Source organism: Poecile atricapillus, chromosome 7, assembly GCF_030490865.1.
Source record: "Poecile atricapillus isolate bPoeAtr1 chromosome 7, bPoeAtr1.hap1, whole genome shotgun sequence".
Classification (NCBI taxonomy): Eukaryota; Metazoa; Chordata; class Aves; order Passeriformes; family Paridae; genus Poecile; species Poecile atricapillus.
Genome location: NC_081255.1, coordinates 9,142,745 through 9,164,768, shown reverse-complemented (window position 1 = coordinate 9,164,768; position 22,024 = coordinate 9,142,745). Strand labels below are relative to the sequence as shown.

Below are 22,024 nucleotides of genomic sequence, written 5' to 3'. Positions count from 1 at the left end.
CCAGAAATCTGAAATCAAAAAGCCCTGTCTTTCCAGAGTTCACCGCAGTTGGAAAAGCACAACTCCCAGCAGAGGAGGCGAAATAATGATTATGAGAGTTCCTGTGAATTGAGGCACACAAGGGATATACTGGAAATGACAATCCTTAATATGGAGTAATAATTTTTGCCTCCAGGTGATGAATATATTATAGGATATCTGTTTATTCCTGCCCTTACTCCGCCTGAAATGTCAGATACTCTAACCTGGAGGATCAGACAATTTAGGGGACCTGTGCAGAAACATGGGATATCTTGGTCACAAAACACTGCTTTTAGTCTGGTGCAGGGTTAGCAGACAGCTGCTGCTGCTCTAGCAAAACTTAACACAATTTAAACCTTTTAAAGGGCTCAATGAATCACACCCACTGCCAGACCAGCCACATCCTCACCTAACACAGGAATACCCCAAGACCAGCAAAAGGTTGGATGGCTCACCCAAATGGGCTCACGTGGATCTTCAGCCACCAGGCAGCGAGGGCTGAGCCAGCTCAGCACAAACCCAAAGCCTGGATGGAAAGTCTCCACGGATAAAGGAGACCAGAAGTGGTCTGGTCTCACTGGAGCAGCTCCAAGAAATAAACTTTTCTCTCCCCCATAGAGATGGGCTGTCTAGACACATTGGCAAGGCTGTGCTGTCGAATTTGCAGTGCTGCATCCTTCTCATATCCAGCCTGTCAAATACAGCAAATTCCTGTCCCCCAGCCTGTTAGCATGGGCATTTTTTCAAACTTCCTAGTGTTACTCATGTCCAGAAATGCCATTATGTTTAAGGGAGAAGTTTTTAAACAGATTTCTCCACACACACATCTTATGATTTTCTTTATCAAACCTCTGGTAAAATGATTTATTATTTCATTAGATTTTTTTTTTTGCTAACAATTAAAGTAAAAATAAAGTAAATTGAGTACAAAGTATTTTTAAGCCAAGAAACACTGCTATGGGAATATGAATTGCAATGGAAATGTAGGAAAAGATGTTCTCCGAACAATAAAAGTACTACTCAGCAAAACTTTTGGGAGTTAGGTGATGTTTTTCACTGGAAAAAACAATGTTTGGGAATATTTAGAGAGAGCCTAGCCTCAAGACCACATTCAACAATGTATGGAATTGGAGATTTAAACCTATTCACATCAAAGCCACCCTGAAATAATGAAATTACCTTCCACCAGATTCAAGACTGGAGGGGTGATTAGTGTGATTTACACAGATTTTTTTCATTGTCAGAGGTCCCCAAAGCAAGCTAGAGGGACGTGTGCCAGGGCTAGTGAAGGTCAAAAAACACAAGAAAATTCCATATGGCCCTGGAGTAGAGGTGGACTGTCAACTGTGTCTTTGCTCATAACTCATCCAGCAGCCCTCTGCTTAGAGGGGTGCAGACAAAAAGCAAATCACCTCCAAATAAATCCTAAGTGGGATGCACTGGCATTACATTCCCACTGTTGGCCTTCACAGCACAGAAAATAAGGTAACAGCAGGTAACAAAACCGCTTTCAGCGTGTGGTATAAAGGTACATAGAGCAGCTGCTTGATTTCAGCTGCAGGCACAAATGATAGCTGGTGTGTTTGGGAGTCCTGCAGTGCCATTTCCCAGCCACTGCCAGTGCCAGCAGGGCACAGAGCCTCAGATCACCCACTGCTGCAGTGCAGATCTCCCTCAGCCTCGCTGACCTACTGACCCACAACCCCACACCTGGAATTTAGATTCACACAGAAGAATCCATGGGATGGGCTTTCTCTCTGCTTCACCAGCAGCATCCCTCAAGGGGACTTCTGAAACCACCTCATCCCTAGGAAAGAAAGCTCAGCTGCTCCTGGCTGCTCACAGAAACCTCAAGAGCCTTCAGCTTCACTTAGGAAATCTCTGCCAACCTCTCTGGTCGTGTCAGCAAGGGTGCAGGTGGTTCCCTGTCAGGGGTGCCTTCTCCCTCTTCCTCATGCAGCTCTCCACACATCTCCCAGAGCAGGGGAGCAGGGCTGAACACCCTCTCTGGCCAGCCCCAGGGCCCAGCCAGGTGCTGGACATGCTGAGCTGGAACCAGTGAGCAGCTGTGAGGCTCCTGGCCATGGACCACCACTAGCCCAGATGCCTGTGGGCACATCCTCCACACCCCTGGCCACTCACACCAACTCTCCAGGCTCCTCTGGGGTCACAGAAATTGAATTCCTGCATGGGAATCCATCAGTGTCCTGCTGTGCCAACAGCTGGACAGAGCCTGGATGTTCTGGTATGGGTCACCTGCAAATGTCCTTCCACCCCAGGCACGGGGGACACGCCAGAGTGGTGCTGGGTGGACTGAAACATCCCCCACACAGGTCCTGGAATGTGCAAAATGTTACACAAGGACCACTGCCGTGTGGTGTGGAGTAACAAAGAGCACCCAAAGAACCCCAAAGCGGCTGGGAGAGAACTAAAGCACGACGGGCTGCTCCTGAAATAGGCCCTCTTTTTCTTTTAAGCACAGCTCATTAAATGTTTGCTGGAAAAACAGAAAAGCATTTTCCACAGAGAGGAGGACATCCAAGAAAAGCCCTTTCGGACATAAATTGGCAAGAGGCTCCCAAGCATTTATCTTCAGCATAGAATGTGCTCTGTCAGGAGGGCTGTAACTAACAATACGCTGAAAAACACGCCACAGACTTCCACTGTATTTTATTTGGCACTAAGGGGTTATTCCTCAACGCAAAGTATTCGCAACTGGCATCGCTTAAACGAGAAATTACAACCTTCAAAAGACCTATTTAGCGTCAGCTGCACAAAGTACGGAATTTGCCACGGGCTTTGATGACAACAGATTATGCCCCATAAAAACGCTGCAAACACGCTCGGCTACAATGCTCGGCACGAGCTGCCGGTTCAGCGGGGGGATTGGGAATTCAGCACTTCCTGCCCATTTCTCAGGAGGCTGCTGCTTGGTTTGGGATTGGTGGTATCCCTCTCTCCAGCTCACTGCCGAGTTCAGCCAGGCTTGGCACGCAGCGAGCTGGTTTCTGCAAGGGCCTCGCTAAGCTGATGGCTGCTAAGCTCTAAGTGGGCTGCAAAGACATCCCCAAACTCGTTAGCCCCACAGCTCATTAGGTTAAGGAGGAGTAGGAGGGGAGTATCCCATTCCTTCAGGCCGGATGGTCAGCTGGGATAGACTGAGGTCAACAACGTGGAGGTTTGGGAGCTCCATCACCTCCTGATCCTGCACAACTCAGCCACAAGGCAGCCTCCCTTCCCTGTCCCTGCATTACTCCCACCTCCTTGGGAGCAGGGAAGAGCTTTGCCACCAAACTCCTCAGGAAAAAGAAGTTTTTTCTACTCTGGCTCTGGAAAAGGAAAAGCTCAGAGCTGGGAATCCTTGCTGGTGTTTGCTTGGGATGAATGCCGTGTCCACGCAGGAGAGCGCGCACGCCTGGCGAAGGGAAAGGCCATCGCTGGCTGCCTGCACTGCAGCAGGGCTATCTTCAGTTAGCCTGGAAAATGAGACAGGGATTCTCCCAGTCCAGAAACAATCTCTGCCCCTCAAAGGGGGCTCCAGAGAGGTCAGTCTGAGCCAGGTTTTCCTGCCACAGACCTGGAGCCTGCTCAGTGAGCTGGAAAACGTTCCCGTCCCTCTGCTTGGCAAGAACTTTTCTGTTTCCTCCCCCAGGCCGACAGAGACAGGGGTTTATTGGGCAGATACCCTTTGTTTACCTTGTCCTGGAAGGAGATTTAACCATTCACAGGACTTGTGTGGCACCAATGGAGAAGAAAGGGGAAAATGAGCTCTTTTTGCAGGCAGCTGCAGCCCGTGGCACGCGGCCTGCCCGCTCCAGCACTTGTAAATGCAGACTGCACCAGTTAACCAGTTAATCCAGACTAACCAGTTAACCCCTGCTCCTGCAAGGCCAGGAATTGTCACCAGGCTTGAAATGAAGTGTATCTGTGAGTCTTTACTGGGCTGAGGAGAGGGGAGAGCTCTGCCATGGCTGTGCTGCTCCGAGTCGTTCACGCGCAGCAGCAGCAGCCAAAGCAGGACCAACTTAAATACTCAATATATTAAATATTAAATTAAATTAAATATTAAATATTCAGGCATCCTAAGCTGAGAACTGTGCTACTGCCCCTGCTGGAGATCAGCATCGACACAGGCTCCAGACTGGCTGTGCCTTCTCTCGGTGCATTCTCTGCTCCTTTTTTAACCTTACAGCTGGCTGAGTCTCATCCTTCCACCACACACTGACAGAGTTCTGCTTTTTTCACCCCAGGTTTTAACACCACCCCAGAATCTGAAGCCTAAAATAAAAATAAAATAGATAACTGAAAGCTGAAACTTTTTTCACTGCTTGATGCTGCACTTCTTGAAATGGATTTCTCGGTCTCTTCTGAGCCGAGCTCCTTCACGGGGAGCTCTGTTTATCTCAGTTCTCCAGGTCGGGAAGAAAACTCTAAAGTTCATTAGGATCTTGTTTCTTGTGTTTATTAGGATGTTATCAAAGACTTGGCAGGCCTTTCCAAACTTTCTGCACAAATTCAAATCACTATAACCTGGCTCACTTTGGCTCTGTTGGCACAAAATGGCCCTGAACCACGCAGCTGTTTTATCTTTATATCCATTTTTACCCAATTAACAATGGACATGTGTATTGTTTTTATATATTAATAAATAAGTTTTCTATATCTACTTACGTAACTAAAACTTTCAACCAATCACTCTTTGTGCTTTTATAAACTGCAGAATCATGGAGAAGAAAGAAGAAGGAGAGCTAAAAACTACACCTTTTTTCTTCCATCTTTACTCCATGTATTAAACACTCTAAAATCTATATTTTTCACTTCAGTGACATACTAAACATCATACTACTTTCTACTTAAACTTTTTATAAATCCTGGTTTACCCAGACATATTTGGAAGCCTGTCAGTGACAGACAAGATTAATACCTTATTGGAGAACAGGACAAACAGAGAAATGTTGCTCCATTTCTGGATTCTTACAGAAAGCCACGGTCCTTCAAGGAGTCACAGCAATGCTGAGATTGGGCTTTGGTCTTGCCGTGCTGGAACATTCAGCCAGGAATTCCCATAAAGGCTCTGGGCACTCTGTTTAGTGAACCAGGCAAAAATTGGCATCCTGGTAGTACTGGCCTGTTATTAGGTCAGTTGTTTTGTTTTAAAAGCTGATGTGTTCCAGCCACTCACTGTCAGGTACAGAACTAAAGGTTGAAATGCCCCACTTGAGGCAATGCACAGGAAAATTTCAGCCATTTCCTGGTCCACAATGGCAATTTCCATAGGGCAGAGCCTGGAAGACAGACCCTAGGCTCCTTCAGGGAAAAAAAAAATAATAAAAAAAAGGCCTTTTAGATTTATTCTCCTTACACAGCGACTCGCAGGGAGACCAAGCCAACATCATCAAATGAGTGTCCCGGAATCCTGTTTTATTTCCCAACATCTGACGGGAAGGAGTGCATCAAACCGCTGTCATCCGCTGCCACGGGCTCATTCCTGCCCAACTCACAGCAGAAGCAGGACCTCTCTCAGCTTAGACACTGCTTTTACTCAGCAGATACTTTAAGTGCCCCCTGATGAACAGAGACACTTTCCTGAATCAAAACCAACAGGAAGAAAACCCCAAGTCTCCACACAAAATAAACTCAAGTCGTATTTCAACCAAATCAGGTCCCAGCATTAGAAGCATTACAGGAGCTGGAGATGAAAATCTCCTTTTAAGCTGGAAAACTCATCCCTGATGAAGGATGGATGAGTTACTAAAACAAATATTACATTTTCTTCTGGCTAACAGGACTCTGCTCAGGGGAGCTAAAATACTCCCAAAGATTATCATTTATACACGGCTGACTTCAAGTCCTCTTGCTTGCTGAGCCCAGGCTGTGATAAAACCTACAGATTTCTCCCCAAACCCCTTCTGTTGGCCAGGCATTTGTTTCTCAGTTGCTCTGGCAGTTTTATGGAACCATAAAACACCAAAACTCTCCATCCTGGGCATGGGTGACCCTTTCCTGGTTACCTGCCATGAATAAAATCAGGTGTCCCATCCTCACCGCCTGCCTTGGGAGCCCTGGTGTTGCACTCCCCCAGAGCCATGCCCAGAGAGAAGGGTGCCCATGGCCACCCTAATCACAGATCTACCCCATAGCTCCACCAGCACTGGCTGAAACAGGCCAGGCTGCCCCAAAACAACACCAAATCCCTGCAGCTGCCCAGACTTTGGGATGTCCTGTCCCAGCAGGCAGCCCCAGTTACTGAGGACTGTTCCACCTACTCCCCAAGCTTCCAGTTTTCACACAGAAAGGGCTCTGACTTCTCTCAGATCATTAGAGGAAACAGAGGAAATAAATGTGAAAGGCTTGAAACCCAAACACTTTAAAAGTTGCTACAGATAGTAACCAAAGGGATTACAGGAGAGGAAATGCCTCCTCTCGGCAGAGATGCTGCTCCTGAGCCATTAGGTCTCCTGCTGTGGGTCTTGCCTTTAAACTGCAAAATAAAAAAGGAGGAAAAAGCTGTTGGAAAACCCCACCAAAGATTTGCTCCTCTCTTCTGCTTCCCATCTTCCTTACTCCCTGTGCTGGCTGAGCTCAAGGCTGGCTGTGCCTTGCTCAAAGCCCAGCTCGCCACGCTGGAGCGAAGCGAGCCGAGGACGGGTCTCGGCACTTTGAAGCAGCCACAACAGAGAGGACATCCTCTCCTCAGGGATGTGCCACAGGGGGCTGGCCCAGCCCTGGGGAGAGCAAAGCCAGCCTGGAATGTGTGGCAAGCAGGAGAGAGGCAGCGATGGAGAAGAAGCCACGGGGCAGAGCTCACAGAAGCATCCCGCAGGAGCTGGGAGTTCAGAGAGGAGATTGCCCTCAAATCCCAAATCCCTCCCTTCCAGAAGGGCAGCCCAGCTTTCCCAGCTGGTTTCAGCTGGCTTACCAGAGGAAATTCTTACAATGCAACACGCTCTTTGCCGCTGATGTCCTGGCAGTTTTTGAGGAATTGGCCAATTTCAACCGCGTTTTGACCATTTGAACAGCAATTGTGAATATAATTCAGGTCCTGTAAGTTTTTTGAAAACCTGGTGGCTCGTTAAAAGGAAATAGGATTATTAATGCCAAGCAGCTGGGTGAGCCCAAGATTTTACAGACCCAAGAACCCCCAGAGTCTCACACTGCTGCTCTAACAAAACAAGGGAAAATCCCAGCAGAGCTCAGCCCAGGTTGTTCCATGGGCATCCCTGGAGATGCACAGTGGCAGGAGCAGCATTGCCACCCACTGCCACCTTCATGTAACCCCCACCTCACCCTCCTGGAAAGAGCAGACCAAGCTCCAGATTTTGGTATTTTTAACTATTAATCGTGGGGAAAGCAGAAATGAAGATGATGGGGCTGTATCTGTGAGCCCTGCAGGGAGGGAACACAGCCCCTGCTCCTGGGGGGATGCTGGCCACCCCACTCCGGCCATCCGTGTTCCATTCCCCGCTGCCACAGATCCTTCCGGAGGGCTTGGACCAGTAGATGGCACCAGAATAACAGAAAAGCCCCTCTGCATCTCCCCAAATCGTCCCGCAGCACCATCCCTTCCCCCAGCACACAGCGCACTGGCACCCACCGATGGCTTTTAGCTCTCGATTTTAAATGCCTGCTTAGAGCTGACTTCTTTGGGGCTTCAAAAAATTCTACCATGCAAAATCCTGGAGAAAAAAAAGAGATTTTTGCCTTTTTGAGGCTTATCAAATCTCTCTCTTTTTTTTTTTCTTCTACTTCACCTTAGATGCTGGTTTTAAATGAAACACAGAACAAAGTACCCAAAGCAGTTGCTTTCTCCGTAATTGCTTTAATTTGGAGGTGGCTTCCCCTGTCCAGCCAGAATTGACAGAACTTCTCTGCCTGCTACATTTGAACAGCAAATCATTTTTCTCTCGATGTAGAAACAATTCACTTGAGAAGTGCCAGGCTCCATTTTTAGGTAGGAAGGTCCCCTTCTCTTCGGCTCCTGTGACTGTCAGAGGAAAGACCAAAGTGCTGCTTCCCCTGCAGCTCCTGCTGTCAGCTAATGACAACATCCCTGACTCCAGCGTGTTCAGCATCATCTCAACCCTCTCAAAACAAGCAACAGGACCAGCTCAGGTCAGGGTGGGCAGTTTCTCCACGAGGTACCTGCCTCTCTCTTGAAGGTATGCAAGAATTTTTCTCTTTACAAAGAAGATGCCCCAAAACAGAATTAACAGCCAGTGCACATCCTGCAGCAAAATCCATCTACGTCACAGAGTTCGTGGTACCTCCTGTGAATACCATCAAGGTGAATAAGTGTGTTTTCAGAAGGACCTGCTAAAGATGATGGTGGTCTCCAGGGATGGTCTCTGCAGCACAGGATCCTCCCAGGCCCTGTCTGAGCTGTGACACACGACAAGATGCACATGGGCACCACATGGTGACACCAAACACCCCGGAGATGCGGCCATGGCTCTGCCTGGGGCAGGTTTCACACGCTTAGGGAAGCACCAGGATTGATTCAGAAGCCTGAATCCTGCCTGGAGGATCTGGGGCAAATTCAGAGACCACCTGACTTTTCACACCCAGACTGAATTTTGAACATGGCTCAGCCCAGCAAAGCTTTTAAAGCAGTTTGATTATTTTCATCTTTCCCTCACGTCCCCGTTATTAATCATACTGAAGGAAAACATAATTCCTCCAAACCAAACCTCTTGCCAAACCATTTCTCTGCACATTTTTTACTCAATGTCCCTTCTAGGAACAGAACACATTTGGAAACCTCCACGACTCCATCCTCCTTGGCCAGCAGCACACCCATGACCACATGTCCAGCATCGGTGCTGGAAAATGACCGCGCCAGCGAGGTGGAGAAAGGCTCCCATTGCTCAGTGGTGGAGCAGAGAACCAGCCACGAGGGCTTTGTTTTATGAATCCTCCTGGAAAAGCTGCCCCTCTGCAGCTCTTTGGGCATTCCTGGTTTAGCAGCTCTTTCCCTTGCTGGCCACAACTGAACGTGCAGCAGAGTGAGGACAAAGGGTGACTGCTCCGATCATCCCAACCCTGCAATCCCTCCTGCTCCCTTCCCTTGGTGCCAGGCCTGCACAGCCACCTCTGACCTCCCCAGGGAGCTCACCCCACCACTTCAGCCATGCTCTGTCCCACGAGGATGCTGAGCACCTTTATCCCTCTTCCCACCACTGATTAGATTTGCAGCTCTCCCTGTTTTCCTCATTTTACCCGAAGCTGGCAGGGTTGCAGTTACAGGAGACACTGCTCGCTCCGAGCTTAAACCTGGCCAGAAACAGCAGAAATCACACACACAACAGCCTGCTGCCTTCAGAGCTTCAGTAAACTCTGAAGAGGTGCTGAAATACAGGAGAAAGTTGGGCTATTCCCATGGCTGATGTTTTCCCTTCACAGCTCTGCAGAGGCTTTGCTATCTCTGTTATTCCCAACAGTGGGATTTGGGAGAGGGGATTGTCCCATAAATGTGTGGCAGCTGGTTCACATAAGGGTCTGAGTTCTGATCAGAGATCAGGACATTGCTTTCCTGTTGTGTTTCTCGCTATGTTTTGGTTCAAACCTGTAAACAGACTCGTACCAAGCAGATCTGCATTCTCCATCTGGTCCTGTGTTCTGATTTCCTGGCAGGAACATCCCAGACATGGGATTGTGCAGCACATCCTCTGTCCCTCGGCCAGAGCTGAGCTCCTCAGTTTCTGTGTGAGCCTCAGCCATAGCATTTCACCCAGTTACCCCAGCAGTGAGACCAACAACTCATGGCTGACAAAAGCTGCTCTTCCAAAAGGGCTTCCAGACGTTCATGGATGCAGCAGCCAGCACTCTCCTTTGTAGTTATTTCTAGTGATTACATAGCATCTCACAGCTAAAAAATGTGTTTCCTACCTCCTTTGAATGCATGTCTGGCTTTTGCTCCCAGCCACTGGCTCTCATTCCACCTTCTTCTGATGGATTTAAAGGCAGGGGGGAGAAAGATTTCTACCTAGAAAGTCACAGAAACGTGGATTCCAATCCATCATCATGAGTGTCTGGAAGAACCCTTGGCACTGCGTGGCCCAAAAGGGACAGCGATACCTGACACAATCCCAAGTGCTCCCACTCAGAGTGGAGATCAGGGAAGCAGAGCAGGGAGCAAAGTCCTTCTGAGGATTCCTGGAGAGCAGCACCATGGGTGCAGGAAGAGAGGCAGGGAAAACAGGGAACCAGGCATCAAAAAAGCAAGAAAACCAGGATTCAGCACCCAGCTCCACACAGAGCTCTTCAACCCTCCCTGAACAAGGCATCCCCTTCACTTGCTGGCTGTAACCTCCTCCAGACATCCTCTCTCTGCTCAGAGGAACACACAAAATACATCAAGGCAAAGATGAACCTGCCCAAACTGATGAAGGGCAGCTTTCTGTGGTGGTCTTCCTGCTAATCACATCCTAGTTTTTCTTTTCCATCATTCTACCCAGGGACTGTGACCCTTCCCCATCCTCACGCTTCCCCTCAGCTCGATGGGTGCCTCTTGCCCCACAGACATCCCAGCTGAACACAGCACAGCAACTTGCCTGGAACATGGGGGAAGTTCAGAGGCAGCACTATTGTGTTGGCCAGAAAAGATGAAATTCAGGATTAAACAACCCCACTAAAGTTTAGTTCCCACTAAAGTCACACAGCCACTGAAAGCTGGGAGGATTCCCCTCCCGAGGTAGGATGAGCTCTTCGCTGTTTATTCCTTGAGATGTTTGTCTCCATCAGAGCTGTGATTGAAGTCTCAACAAGGTTTCCTTCCAAGGAAATCTCTTCCAAGGTTTCCTTATCCTCTCTAGACCTAGGAGGATTTCCCTACTGCCTCACATCTGCAACAGCAGTAGGGGGGGTTGGAAATCAGTTTATACTTGAGGCTGAGTTCTCTCAGCCTCTTTTCTCCTGCTAAACTGGAGCTGGAGCTGTTTTTACCTCTTTTCTGGACTATTTTTGACTCAGTTTGCACCTTCCTTGACACACAGCTTGCCCAAGCAGAGTCCACCTGGAGCCCTCCCCCTGGCCCAGCAGCACAGTGAGAGGATGCCCCACCAGCTGTAGGACATGCTGGGGGTGAAAAACATCTGCCTCTCATAAAGATGTGGCATTTTGCATCGAGCAGGAGAGCTGGTCCAAGGCCAGGCAAGCAGATTTGCAAAGAGCATGGATCCTCAGAGCCTCTCTGCTGCCAGCTCATCCCCCCTGGCACTTGACAGCAGCAGATCCCGTGCTGCCCTCCCTTCCAGGGCACCACACAGAAACACTGAGCTGTGATGTGGGGAAATCTCTGTGATCTCACCAGAGGAGCACGGGCAGCCTCTTCCCCCAGCAAGCCAAATGTCTCTACTGGGAATCACTGGTGGAGAGGAGCCGGATCCATGGCAGGGCTCCCGTGGGGGAGCAGCTCTCCCGCAGCTGGAGGGCTTGGCTGGTGGCAGGGCATTGAGCAGGAGGGTTAGCACCAAAATAGGTCATTAGTGAGCGACGTGGGGTTCTGCATTCTTCTCCAGGCCCCGCTTTTTCCTAACGGGAATGCCTCAAAAAACCCAGTGGGGGGGGGGGGTTGGGGAAGAGGAATTTACAGTTCCCTTCCAAAAACCAGTCTTTGTTTGTTTGATCGTTTTTTTAAATGATCGAGTAACTTGTGAATACATTTTCTGATGATTCCCACATCCTCCCAGCTGGAGAACGGTTCATGAACAGACTCCAAGCTCTGTAAATGAGCTTGTTAGTCATAAGTCTTCAAACAGGCTTGATAAACAACTTTCAGCCTGCAGGATATTCATCAACCATTCTGTCTGCCTGGTCTCCTGACACTAATTTATTATTTACAGTGAGAGATTCCTCTCCTAAATCACAGGTGATTGTTTCTTTTTACTGATTAGTTGATTTAAAAAAAAAAAAATTAAAAAAATGAGGAGAAACAATGAAAAACAAATCACAAACAAGCATAGTGCTGCAAGCATTTATTCCTGAGCAGTCCTAGTTTCCATGACACGTATCAGAAGTTTTCCAAATGAAACAAACTCTAAGTTAAACGATCTTTTTCGGCCAAACATTCAAGAGCAGCCTAGAGCCAAGAAAAGGAGTGTGACCATCCCAAGGAGCCGCTGGGAATTTCACTGCCTGCCACCAAATCCTCTGAGGACCTTCCAGCTGATGGGCACGTGCTGCTCCCTGCATCCTTTGGGCTTGTGGAGAGCCCAGACACCTCAAGATGTTCAGGAGATTCACATCCAGGTGAAGCCAGGTGAAGTAGCAGATTGCTGGGGATGATGAAGAAGGAGCAGAATTTTCCCAAATTGCTGTTTAAGCCAAAAATCCAGCCCTGAAGACTCTTCCAGCCCACGGGCGGGTTCACACAGCTCTCGCCCCAAGGGCTGCACTCAGGAGCATCAGGTGGGGTCCCTGCAGGAACAAACCTTGCTCCAGATCATGGAAAGGGATATTCTCAGTGCTAACTCCACAAAGACAAACTGATGAAGTAGCAGATTGCTGGGGATGGTAAAGAAGGAGGAGAACCTTCCCAAATTGCTGTTTAAGCCAAGCTCTTAAATAACACTTATAGCCAGAAAACTCCAAAGCCCCTAATGAGGGTCCAGGGCTGCACCCAGTTATATTGGTAGGAAAACTGAGGCATGGCAAGGTGATCCTGGTCAAGTTCTGGCAGTGAGTACACAGAAAAACTGACCTCAGGATTCTGTGGCCAACACACAAAGGCATATTTGAGTGATAAAAGACAGGCTGGGTCATCTGCTCTGATGTTTGGAGGGAGAAGAGCCCTTCTGTTCCAACTGAGATTTTGGGTGCAAGCCTTTTCTGGGTAGGCTGCTCCCAGCACCAGCACACAGCTGACCCTAAAAACCTGTCCTGCAGCTCTCCCAAGTGGAGTGACCCTCTCTGCCTGGGGAACACACGGAGCAAACTCCCTCCTCAAGGGGCTGCCCTGTGTGTGCATCAAATCCACGGCGTGCTTCCACCTCACCTCCCCTGGAGAGACACAGAGCCCCATCAGCACTCACAGTAAAGGCAGCAGCACACAGACCTCACCCCTGGGCTGGTCTTGAGAGCTTTTTTCCTCTCCCTCAGTGTGAAATCACCAAAACATTTGCTCTGACAAGCTCAAGGACTCAGCACTGGACAGGCAGCCTTCCTTGGGACACAGCCTGGTCTCCAGCCCTGTCAGCACAGGAACCATCCACGCCAGGCAGGAGCTCTGTGCTGGACTCACAAACCTCTGCTCTGTGCCCAGGGGTAAAGGGGAGGCTGCTGGCGGGGTAACCAGCACAGAACGCTCCGGGCATTTCAGCCACAAGGTAGGAACAGGGCTGTAAAGCTTTATGGAAAGCAGCCCAGGCATCGTGGGGACAGGAGCTGCCTGCAGAGCCACCAGCAAGGCCAGATCTCTGCAGCAGCAGGCCCAGAGCATTAACACTCTGTTTTCACTGTTACGGCTCAGGCACTTTTCCCTTTTAAGTCCAATCCATCCCCACCGAGCCCCGACGCGGCTGAGCTGACACGGGGAGAAGTGACAGCTCTTTGAAAGCTGCGAGCATCCCCTTTTTATTTTTTTTTTTACACAAATGTGGATCGTATTAGAGACACTTCCAAAAAAAGAAGATGATTTCCAGAGGCACTGAGCAGGTCTTGAGGGCCTCGCTGGCACAGCAGCTGCAGCTCAGCCCAGCTCTCCCACCACTCATCCACCAGCAAACCCCAGAGCAAACCAACTATTACATTCCCCCGTGAGCTCAAAACCAACTCTGCACCTACACTGAGAGGGCTGGAAGCTCCTTGGATGCCGCCACCCTCCGTTGTTCCATCAGCCCCAGGCACCCTGCTTTGATCCCAGTGCCCTGCTGCTCCCTTCAGAGCCTGATTCCCTTTTCCTTTTCCAAGTCTGCCCACTCAGCAGCTGCTGCTGGAAATTCCCTCTTGCCCCAGACTGGCAGGACCATGAGTAACTTTGATTTTGCTTTGGTCAAGGAGGCCACAGGAGAAGTTCATCTGCTGGTGGGCTCAGAGCAGGAAGCGACATCCCCAAGCTCCTGATGAGTTCCAGCTCTCGGTGCAAAAGCAGTTTTGCTGCCTGAGCAGCTCATCAAGACGTGGAGAGGGTCCCAGCCAGATCTTGAGCGTCTCTTTGGATGTTTGCCCTGCCCAGCAGTCTTGCTGACTGGCTGGAGTTTCTCCTGTAGGAAAATTTCTCCAGCCAGAATGGGGGGAAATTTGGGTGGAATATGAATTGGATGCTGCAATAGGATGTAGTGATTTGTTAAGAGCGCAGCTGGCTCCTTTTGCCTCTCATCTAAGCTTCCCTTCCAGGAACACAAGGCACCAGGATGTCCTGGGCTGCCACCCCAAGGCAAATGTTCGCTTCATATGGGCACGTATGAAATCCAGACTGTCTGGGACAGTGCTTTAAACACTGCTGTAACCTTTTCTCAGCCTCTGGAGGTGAGAGAGGAGCCCTGAACACTATCAAAACTGAAATAGATGCTCCCTGGCTTGCTCATCAGGCTTCTCTTCCCTCTTGGCCTTCACAGACTCACACTTGCAGAGGCCAGGCTTTCCACTGCAGGAGGTGGCCCTCAGCTTTGGCACCACTGCTCCCTTCCCCTCTCAACCAGAATCCTCCAGACATCCTCACTTGAGGATCACGGGAACTTCTCTCCTGTGATGCCCCCAAAGTGCAGCAGGAGCAGGGCAGGGAAGGAAACACAGGGCAAAGTTACATTTACAGCGCAGAGGTGAGCAGGGCCGTGAAAAACTTCAAATTATCTCCAGCTAAGGAATAAAATCTAATTCTTCCCTGTGAGGCTGGTGAAGGCCTGCCACAGGGTGCACAGAGAAGTTCTGGCTGCCCCTGGATCCTGGAAGTGTCCAAGGCCAGGTTGGACAGGGCACCTGGGATAGTGAAGGTGTCAGGGCTGGAACTGGATGATCTTTAAGGCCCTTCCAACCCATTCTGGAATTCCATAAAACCATTCACAACAGCCTGTAACACAGAGCCTCCGTAGAGATTTCCAGTGGATTTCCAGTAAGAACTCAGATTTCTGCTGCATTTCCCCCTCAGGAGGAGCCATCCTTCTCTCCAAACCTTCCGAACCCTCTGGGATTTCACCCCTCCTTTGAGCTGTCTGCTCTCCCACCAGAGCAGCCAGCAGGTTCTAAAGATATTTCCCACAGGTTTTTCTTGGGGGAACCAGCCTTAAAACCTGCTCCACCACCCAAGCAGAAGCTGAAGCTTTTCTATACCCTGTAAAGCCAAGAGGACAGTTCAAACATCAGAGCCGTGGACAACGGCTCCTCTAGCCAGACTGTGATGATTCTCACTTCAAATCTCCATAACCCACCCCAAAATCCAAGCCTCCTTTAGGAAAGGCGAGCAGGGTGGGGAACCAGCAGTGCAGTGATTCATCCTCCCCAGAAACAGAGGCCCAAGTCTGGAATACTGTGACACTTGGTAAATATTCGTGATGTACTTCATTATGCAACAGAGGCCCAGCAGGAACACAGCTCCCTCAGGGCTACTTAATATGGGTTTCAAAAACGATTAAATATATCATAAACAACTCTCAAGCAGGAATAAACACCTATAATCCCATCAAGTCATTCTGGTGATGTCAAAAACCATGGGAGTCAACTCGGTTACTGAGGGGAAAAATAAAAATACATCCTTGAAGGAATTACAGTCCTGTGTCTGCTTTGTCAAAGACTCAACTCTCCCAGCCCCTCCTGCTTATGCTCTGTCCGTGTTCTTGCTCTTTTCCTCTCAGGCTTCCTCACATCACAGATTTTGATGAATTCTGCACTTCTGTTGAGAGGCAAAAGGATCGAGCTCCTGACTGCAGACAGCAAAACCGTTCCGTGCCCACACAAAATTACTCCACCAGCCAAAATATAAAAAAAAAGGACTTTTTTTGCATGACTCAAAGCTGCTGGTCAAGTCTTCAAACACTCATACTCATCAACTGGCACACACATAAGTGGTCCATTGAATCTCATGCAATGACTCGTGTGAGTAAGGCCTGCACAAATTAACCCTGAGATAATATTTTCCCATGCAATCACTGCTTTATACATCATCAAAAAGATGGAAAATAGACTGGCTAGCAGTGGAAACTCAGAGCAGATGACAGAAAGCTGATGTTCATTAAAAGAGTTCGAGCAGTTTAGACCAAACCTTTCAGTTTTATGAGAGATTTCAAAATCTAATTTTCATGGAAATGTTTTCATTACATTAAGGGGGGAAGGAGGGAAAGTAAAAACCTTCGGTGAAATCTTTTTCAAATTAAAAAGTTGGAAGCTCTGAGTGGATGGATTGAAAACACAAATACCATCAGCAAATTATGAGACCATGAGAACCAGGAAGCAAAACTGATTCTGATCAAAAAAGTGAAATTCACAAACAAATAGAAGTTTCTTCTCAGCCATCAAAAGGAAGAGCACTCACAAACACAGCCAGCTCCCTCCTCTAAATTCACATGGCTCTTTTTTCTTTGCTAATAACAGCACCTTGACCACTTTATTTATTTCTTTGTGCCTTTTTAAGACTCTAGATATGTGGCAGAGCCACATTCCCATCTTCTGTCTTTGTCCAGAAGCTGCAGAAATTTACAGAACAAACACAAAACATTTTCCCACTTCAAACTGCAGGATTCAGGGACGCAAGGAAAATATCTGACACGGCGATAATCGCTGCAATAACCACGCATCTGCCAGCCTGAGGCCAAAAATCAGACAGATACACCCCAGGAACATAAATGGAAAGGTGTTAATCCAACTCCTAACAATTCCTTGGTGTTAGTTACCTATTGCTCAACCTTTAGTCAAGCGAACTCTCCTTGGAGCCTCGAGGATTCGCGCAGCGGAACCGGCACGCGCAAAGATTTTCCCGACAAAGAACCGCGCTTTTCACGCGGATATTTTAAAACAAGCGCTTTCAAAATTGATAATGATCTGATCCTCGCTTTTCCTGCATCGTTTTCTGGAAGAGGAGAACTCTGGAGAGTTTATCTTGAGGAAGATTTGTTGCTGTCTGTGGGGATTGAGGCACTGGCCGGACTCCCCAGCTCACCCCGGTGTAACCTGTGGACACCGGCACCAGCTGCTGCCCCAAGATTCTTTTTCCATCAGCAGGACAAGACAGGAAGAAAACTCCTAGGTTTAATCAGCTTTTCCCTCCTCTGTCTATTGGTTGTACATCCCCTGTCTACAGACTCAGCATCTTCTGGGAATAAAGGCTGTGATTTACTAACAAAAGAAATGCTTAATACTCCAGGATAAAGCAGAGGTTTATGAAGAAAACCCTGCAGTTGTCCCAGGCGCTTCTTCTCGCCTTCATCCTCAGCAACTCAGCAGCCCAAGGAACTCCCTTCCACATTTCCAAGCAGTGACAGAGCTTTTCCACCTCTTTTCACGAAGGCATATTTTTGTTTTGTGAAGGATGGGGAGGCACGGACAATTCAGTACTCAGACACACTCTTTTACTCCCGCAGCAACCTCACTTGTTCTGATTAGAACAAGGCAATTAAGGCAAAATCAGCAGCCATGTGGGAGCAGAGCAAAACCCTGCAGGTCAGGATCCTGTTTCAGACAGCCAGGAGCAGCAGTCAGAGAGGGTTTAAGCCCAGGGAGCAGGGGAAAGATCTCTGCCCCAGCTCATCCTTCCAGTCTGTGTTTGGAGGCTGCCTCCAAACCCTGCTGCAGTGAGAAGCCAAAATCAGCCCTCCCTGAATTTGTCAGTCCTTTCTTGAAATTCACCTATTTCTGATCTCTGCAAAATCCCATCACCAAAGCCCTTCCTCAACCTGCTGCCAGAGAAAAGGGGCTGAAGCCACACTGATGCTCTGCTTGACCTGCCTGAGCAGAGGAAATCACTCACCTTGTCCCAGCAGGGTTTCTGGGATTTCCTGGAGAAGCAGCAGCAGCACTGCTGAGGGGTCACAATGCTCACTGGGACAGAAAAATATTCATGGGGGGACTCAGGCAACCTGTGGCCAGCTTTAATCAGTCTGATAGAATCTGTCAGCACCCTGACTGCCAGTACTTTTATACTGAAGAGAGATTAAAGGACAGCAATAACCCCAAAACACAGAACATGAGCACGTAATGGACTGCAGCACGGTTTACTCACTCCTTACAAAAGAAATCCCAGCGTAACAATTTTTCTTTTGCTGTTCATGCTTTCTCCACACCATTTTATGAGCCATCAACAGTGAGTTTCAAACAAACCAACCAAGAACAACAAGAAAAAAATATAAATAAAGGAAAAAGCAAAAGGCAAAAATCTAAAAAAACCCAAACAATTGAGAATTACCCCAGAGCCACAAACTCTGGGAGCCCACAGGCAACTGACAGGTTTCTGTCACCCTCAAAGGGCACAAAAGCAATAGGAGTTCATTGCCTTTTCTAGGAAGCTTGGGGGATCCCCTCAGCTGAGCTGGGACTGCATTTCCATCTCAGCTTCAGCCAGGGTTAAATCGTGAAAATCGTGCTATCATTAACAGGTTATTTTGTGACAAATTGGAAACTGGGATTGCAAAGCCTTCCCAGCTAAGCAGCAGAGGCAGGGAGATTTGCCCTGATGTTTATCAGCTTTTAGGGGAAGGTGTTCAGAGGCAAGAGTTGGAGTTGGTGAGAATGACAGCTCCGCAGCACTGCTGAAAACTCAGCTCCTTAACCCACGGACAGCTCTCCCTGTAAACATTAGAGTCACAGCTACTCCCAGGAATGTTTTCTTCTTTTTAATAAGAGAAATGTTCTACCCTGAACCTCTCTCAAATAAAACAGTGGTGAAATAATTCCTTCAATTTCAAACGTCCAAATAAAACCTTTTGTCGTTTCTGCGGCAAACTACTCTTAATTTTTGTTAACAAAAACAGCACAAATAATTTGGTTTTTCACTTCAGTTTGGGACAGAAATCAGTGGCAGATCAGCTGCTTTTCCTTAAGGTTGGAAGAACATTTTTAGTATTTTTGAGAAATCCACAATTTCTTCAAACGGCTTTTACCTTTTCTCACTTAAAAACACGGAGAGTAACTGAGCCCCGTGTTAGCTTTTCCACTGAACCAGTTCTCATTTCTCACCGAGAAAAGAGCTCATACCTCTACTGCACTTCCTAACTCCAGCTCTCTTCCTGCATGGATTGCAGAGCACTTCACAGAACACATGCAGCAGGTAGGGAAACTGAGGCACGGAGCCTCCAGGGACGTGCTAAATGCATCCATGAGAGAGCCAGAAAACCCTGATGCCAGTTCTGCCCAATAAACCTGGGAGAATTTATTCCTCCTCCTTTCTTTTCTTTGTCGTTGCTTACTTTAGAATACTTCTAAAACTTTCTAATTCACCGCAACGGTATTAAAACTTTTATAGATTTATATAATTTATAAATCCTTTGAAGCTGTAGTTTGGTTCCTGCTCAGCAGTGCTGGCTAGAAAACAAGCCCTGGAACTGCTTTTTTTGGGGGTTCTTTACATGTTCTAAAAGCAAGATGAGTGTTGGTGAAATGCAGTTTTCCCCTTTTTCACACTGCCCAAGCTCACAGTTGGCAAAGGGTAAAATCAGGAGTAAATCAGAGTAAATCAGGAATAAATTCAAATTAAATATGATAAACTAAATTAGGTACAGAGCAGAAATTAAAAAAAACCAAAAAACAAACTTGTCTGCATTTGATATCTCGGGGATTCTCCAGCGGCACAAGGAGCTGAATCGGGGGCAGCCGCAATCGCTGCCTTCCCCACTAAAATACACACCTTTAGAGGCAGAAATTGCACTTTTTCGGGTCCTGGGGAGGGAAATATTTTTAAGCCGTGTCCCAGCGGCGGTCGGTCGGGCTCTCCGGGGGCAGAGGAGCCGCTCCCCAGCCCGCTCCTGGAGGATGCTCCCCGCCGGGAACGCATCCGGCCGGGCTCGGGGATGCCACGGGCGCTCCCGCAAGGAGCGGCTGCTTTTGGGAAGGTTTCCCTCCTCTTCCCCAGCTCGGTTTCCTTCGGAATACCGAAAAAACCACGTCGGATCCATGGGGGAAAAGAGGGTCGGAGGCGGCTCCCCGAGGCGGGGAAAAAAACCCAACAACAACAACAACAAAAAAAAAAAAAAAAAAAAAAAAACAACAAAAAAAATCGAAAAGCGAACGAAAATTGCAATTGGCGTTTTCGTTCGCTTCTCGTTCCGTTTTGGTGTTTTTTTCCCCCGTTTTTCGCCGGGAAGCTCCCTCGGAAGCGAGCCCGTGTCCGCAGCCGCGGCCAGCCCGGACCCGCACGGAGCTCCCGGGCAGTCCCTGCGGCCGGGGATGTGATTATTTTAACAGAGAGCGGGGTGAAGGGGGGTTACTGACCCTGCACACCCCCATCAGCCTCCCTGACAGCGCTGCCCCTGGAAAATAACACGCTGCGCTTGGAAAACGCCGCCCCATCCCGCCGGGCTGCTGCTCCACGGCTACCCGAGATGCCGAGCTCGGACTCTTCGGGACGGGCACTCCAGAGCCGGCTCTGCCCCCCTGGGCTGCCCCCCTGGCCGGCTCGGAGTCAGGGAGAAGCGGGGCCCGGCGGGGAGGGAATCTGCGGCTCCGCTCGGGAGCCTCGCACGCAGCCTCGGGAGCTCTGCGAGCCCCGACGCTCCCGGCAGGGGCATCGCACAATGCCGGAGCCCATCCCCATCCCGGGGTCCCGCAAAAGCACCGGGCCGGAGGGACGGGCGGATGGAGGGGATGGATGGATGGAACGGATGGATGGAACGGACGGTGGGATGGAGATGATGGATGGTGGGGATGGATGGGATGGATGGTGGGGATGGAGAGGATGGATGGAGGGATGAAGGGACGCTCAGCGCCTCTCCCCGTCCAGCCAAGCCCGCTCTCAGCCCGGCCCAGCAAGGACCGGACGAGGGGGCCGATGCCTCCCGGGCTGTTCTCCGCTTCCCCACAGGGTGCAGGAGCCTCGGCACGGGACCCGACGGGCGAAGGGCAGCTGGCTGGGGTTAAACAAGGGTGGGTGCCGACCCCGCCGGGCTCCCCGCACGGCCGGGAAGGGCGGCTCGGGGAGCGAGGGAAGCCGGGCTAAGCACCGCTGGAACCCCCTCGGAGCCGGCCAGAGATGGAAGGGGAGGATGTCCCCGCACTTACTGTCCTGCTGCGGGGTGTCGCTGCCGCTGGTCAGCCCGGGGGACTCCAACAAGCTCCGGCCGGGCTCGCCGCCTCCCTCCTCCGCCTGGGCGGCCACCATGTCGCCCGCCTCCTCCAGGTCCAGCAGGTGACTCACGGAGAAGTTCTTCTTGGCTTGTAAATTGTCCAGGCCGGCGGGGCCGTCGAGGCGGGCGGGCAGCAGGGCCTGCCTCTCCATGGCGTGGGCATAGCTGGAAGCCATGGTGCCGAGCGGGGCTTTTCTGCCCTCGCCCCCCGCGGGCACCCACCGCCCCCCGGCCCCCCAGCCGCCGGCGCTCCGAGGGGGGGAGGGGGGTGCGCAAGGAGAGGAGCGGGGGAGAACGGGACCCGACGGCGGCGGGTAGGGAAGCCCGAAGGGGAGCGGGTAGGGCCGGGCTTAAAACATGCCGGAGGGGAGAGGCGGCGGCCGGCTCGGGGCGCCGGGAGCTGCCGCCGGCCGAGAGGCGCAGGGCGGCTGTGGGGCCGCTGGGGCGGGTGCGCCCCGTCCTCTCCGCCCCCGCTGCCGCCGGCTCCGCTCCCTCCGCCCCTGCGCTGCCCTCCCCTCCCCTCCTGCCCGCACTTCAAACGGCGGGGGCGGCTCCGCTCCGCTCCGGGCACCCGCGGGAGGGCGGCCCCGGCGGGACGTGGCAGCGGGAGCCCCCCGGGAGCCCCCGGTGCTGGGCAGGACCCCCCCCCTTTGTCAGCCGGAGCTGCACCTGGAGGGGAGGGTGGGGTAGGGAGGGGAGGGTGGACGCGCCGCTGGGGCTGGGGAGAGAGAAATAGCGAAAATGAGAAATGCAGATGAAAAGGTGAGCAAGGGTAATGGAAGAGAAAGTGCGAACAGGACAGC

The 22,024-nt window shown here is 50.2% G+C and overlaps 1 protein-coding gene across 1 annotated transcript in view; it reads right to left on the bottom strand.

Annotated features, from left to right (window-relative positions):
• PRRX1 (paired related homeobox 1) overlaps positions 1-21,698 on the bottom strand; it is a 38,251-nt gene extending 16,553 nt beyond the window's left edge. The window contains exon 1 of the mRNA XM_058843312.1: positions 21,157-21,698. Within this exon, the coding sequence (XP_058699295.1) occupies positions 21,157-21,397 (241 nt within the window). The 5' untranslated portion in view covers positions 21,398-21,698. The remainder of the gene's footprint in view (positions 1-21,156) is intronic.
• Positions 21,699-22,024: the final 326 nt, after the last annotated feature.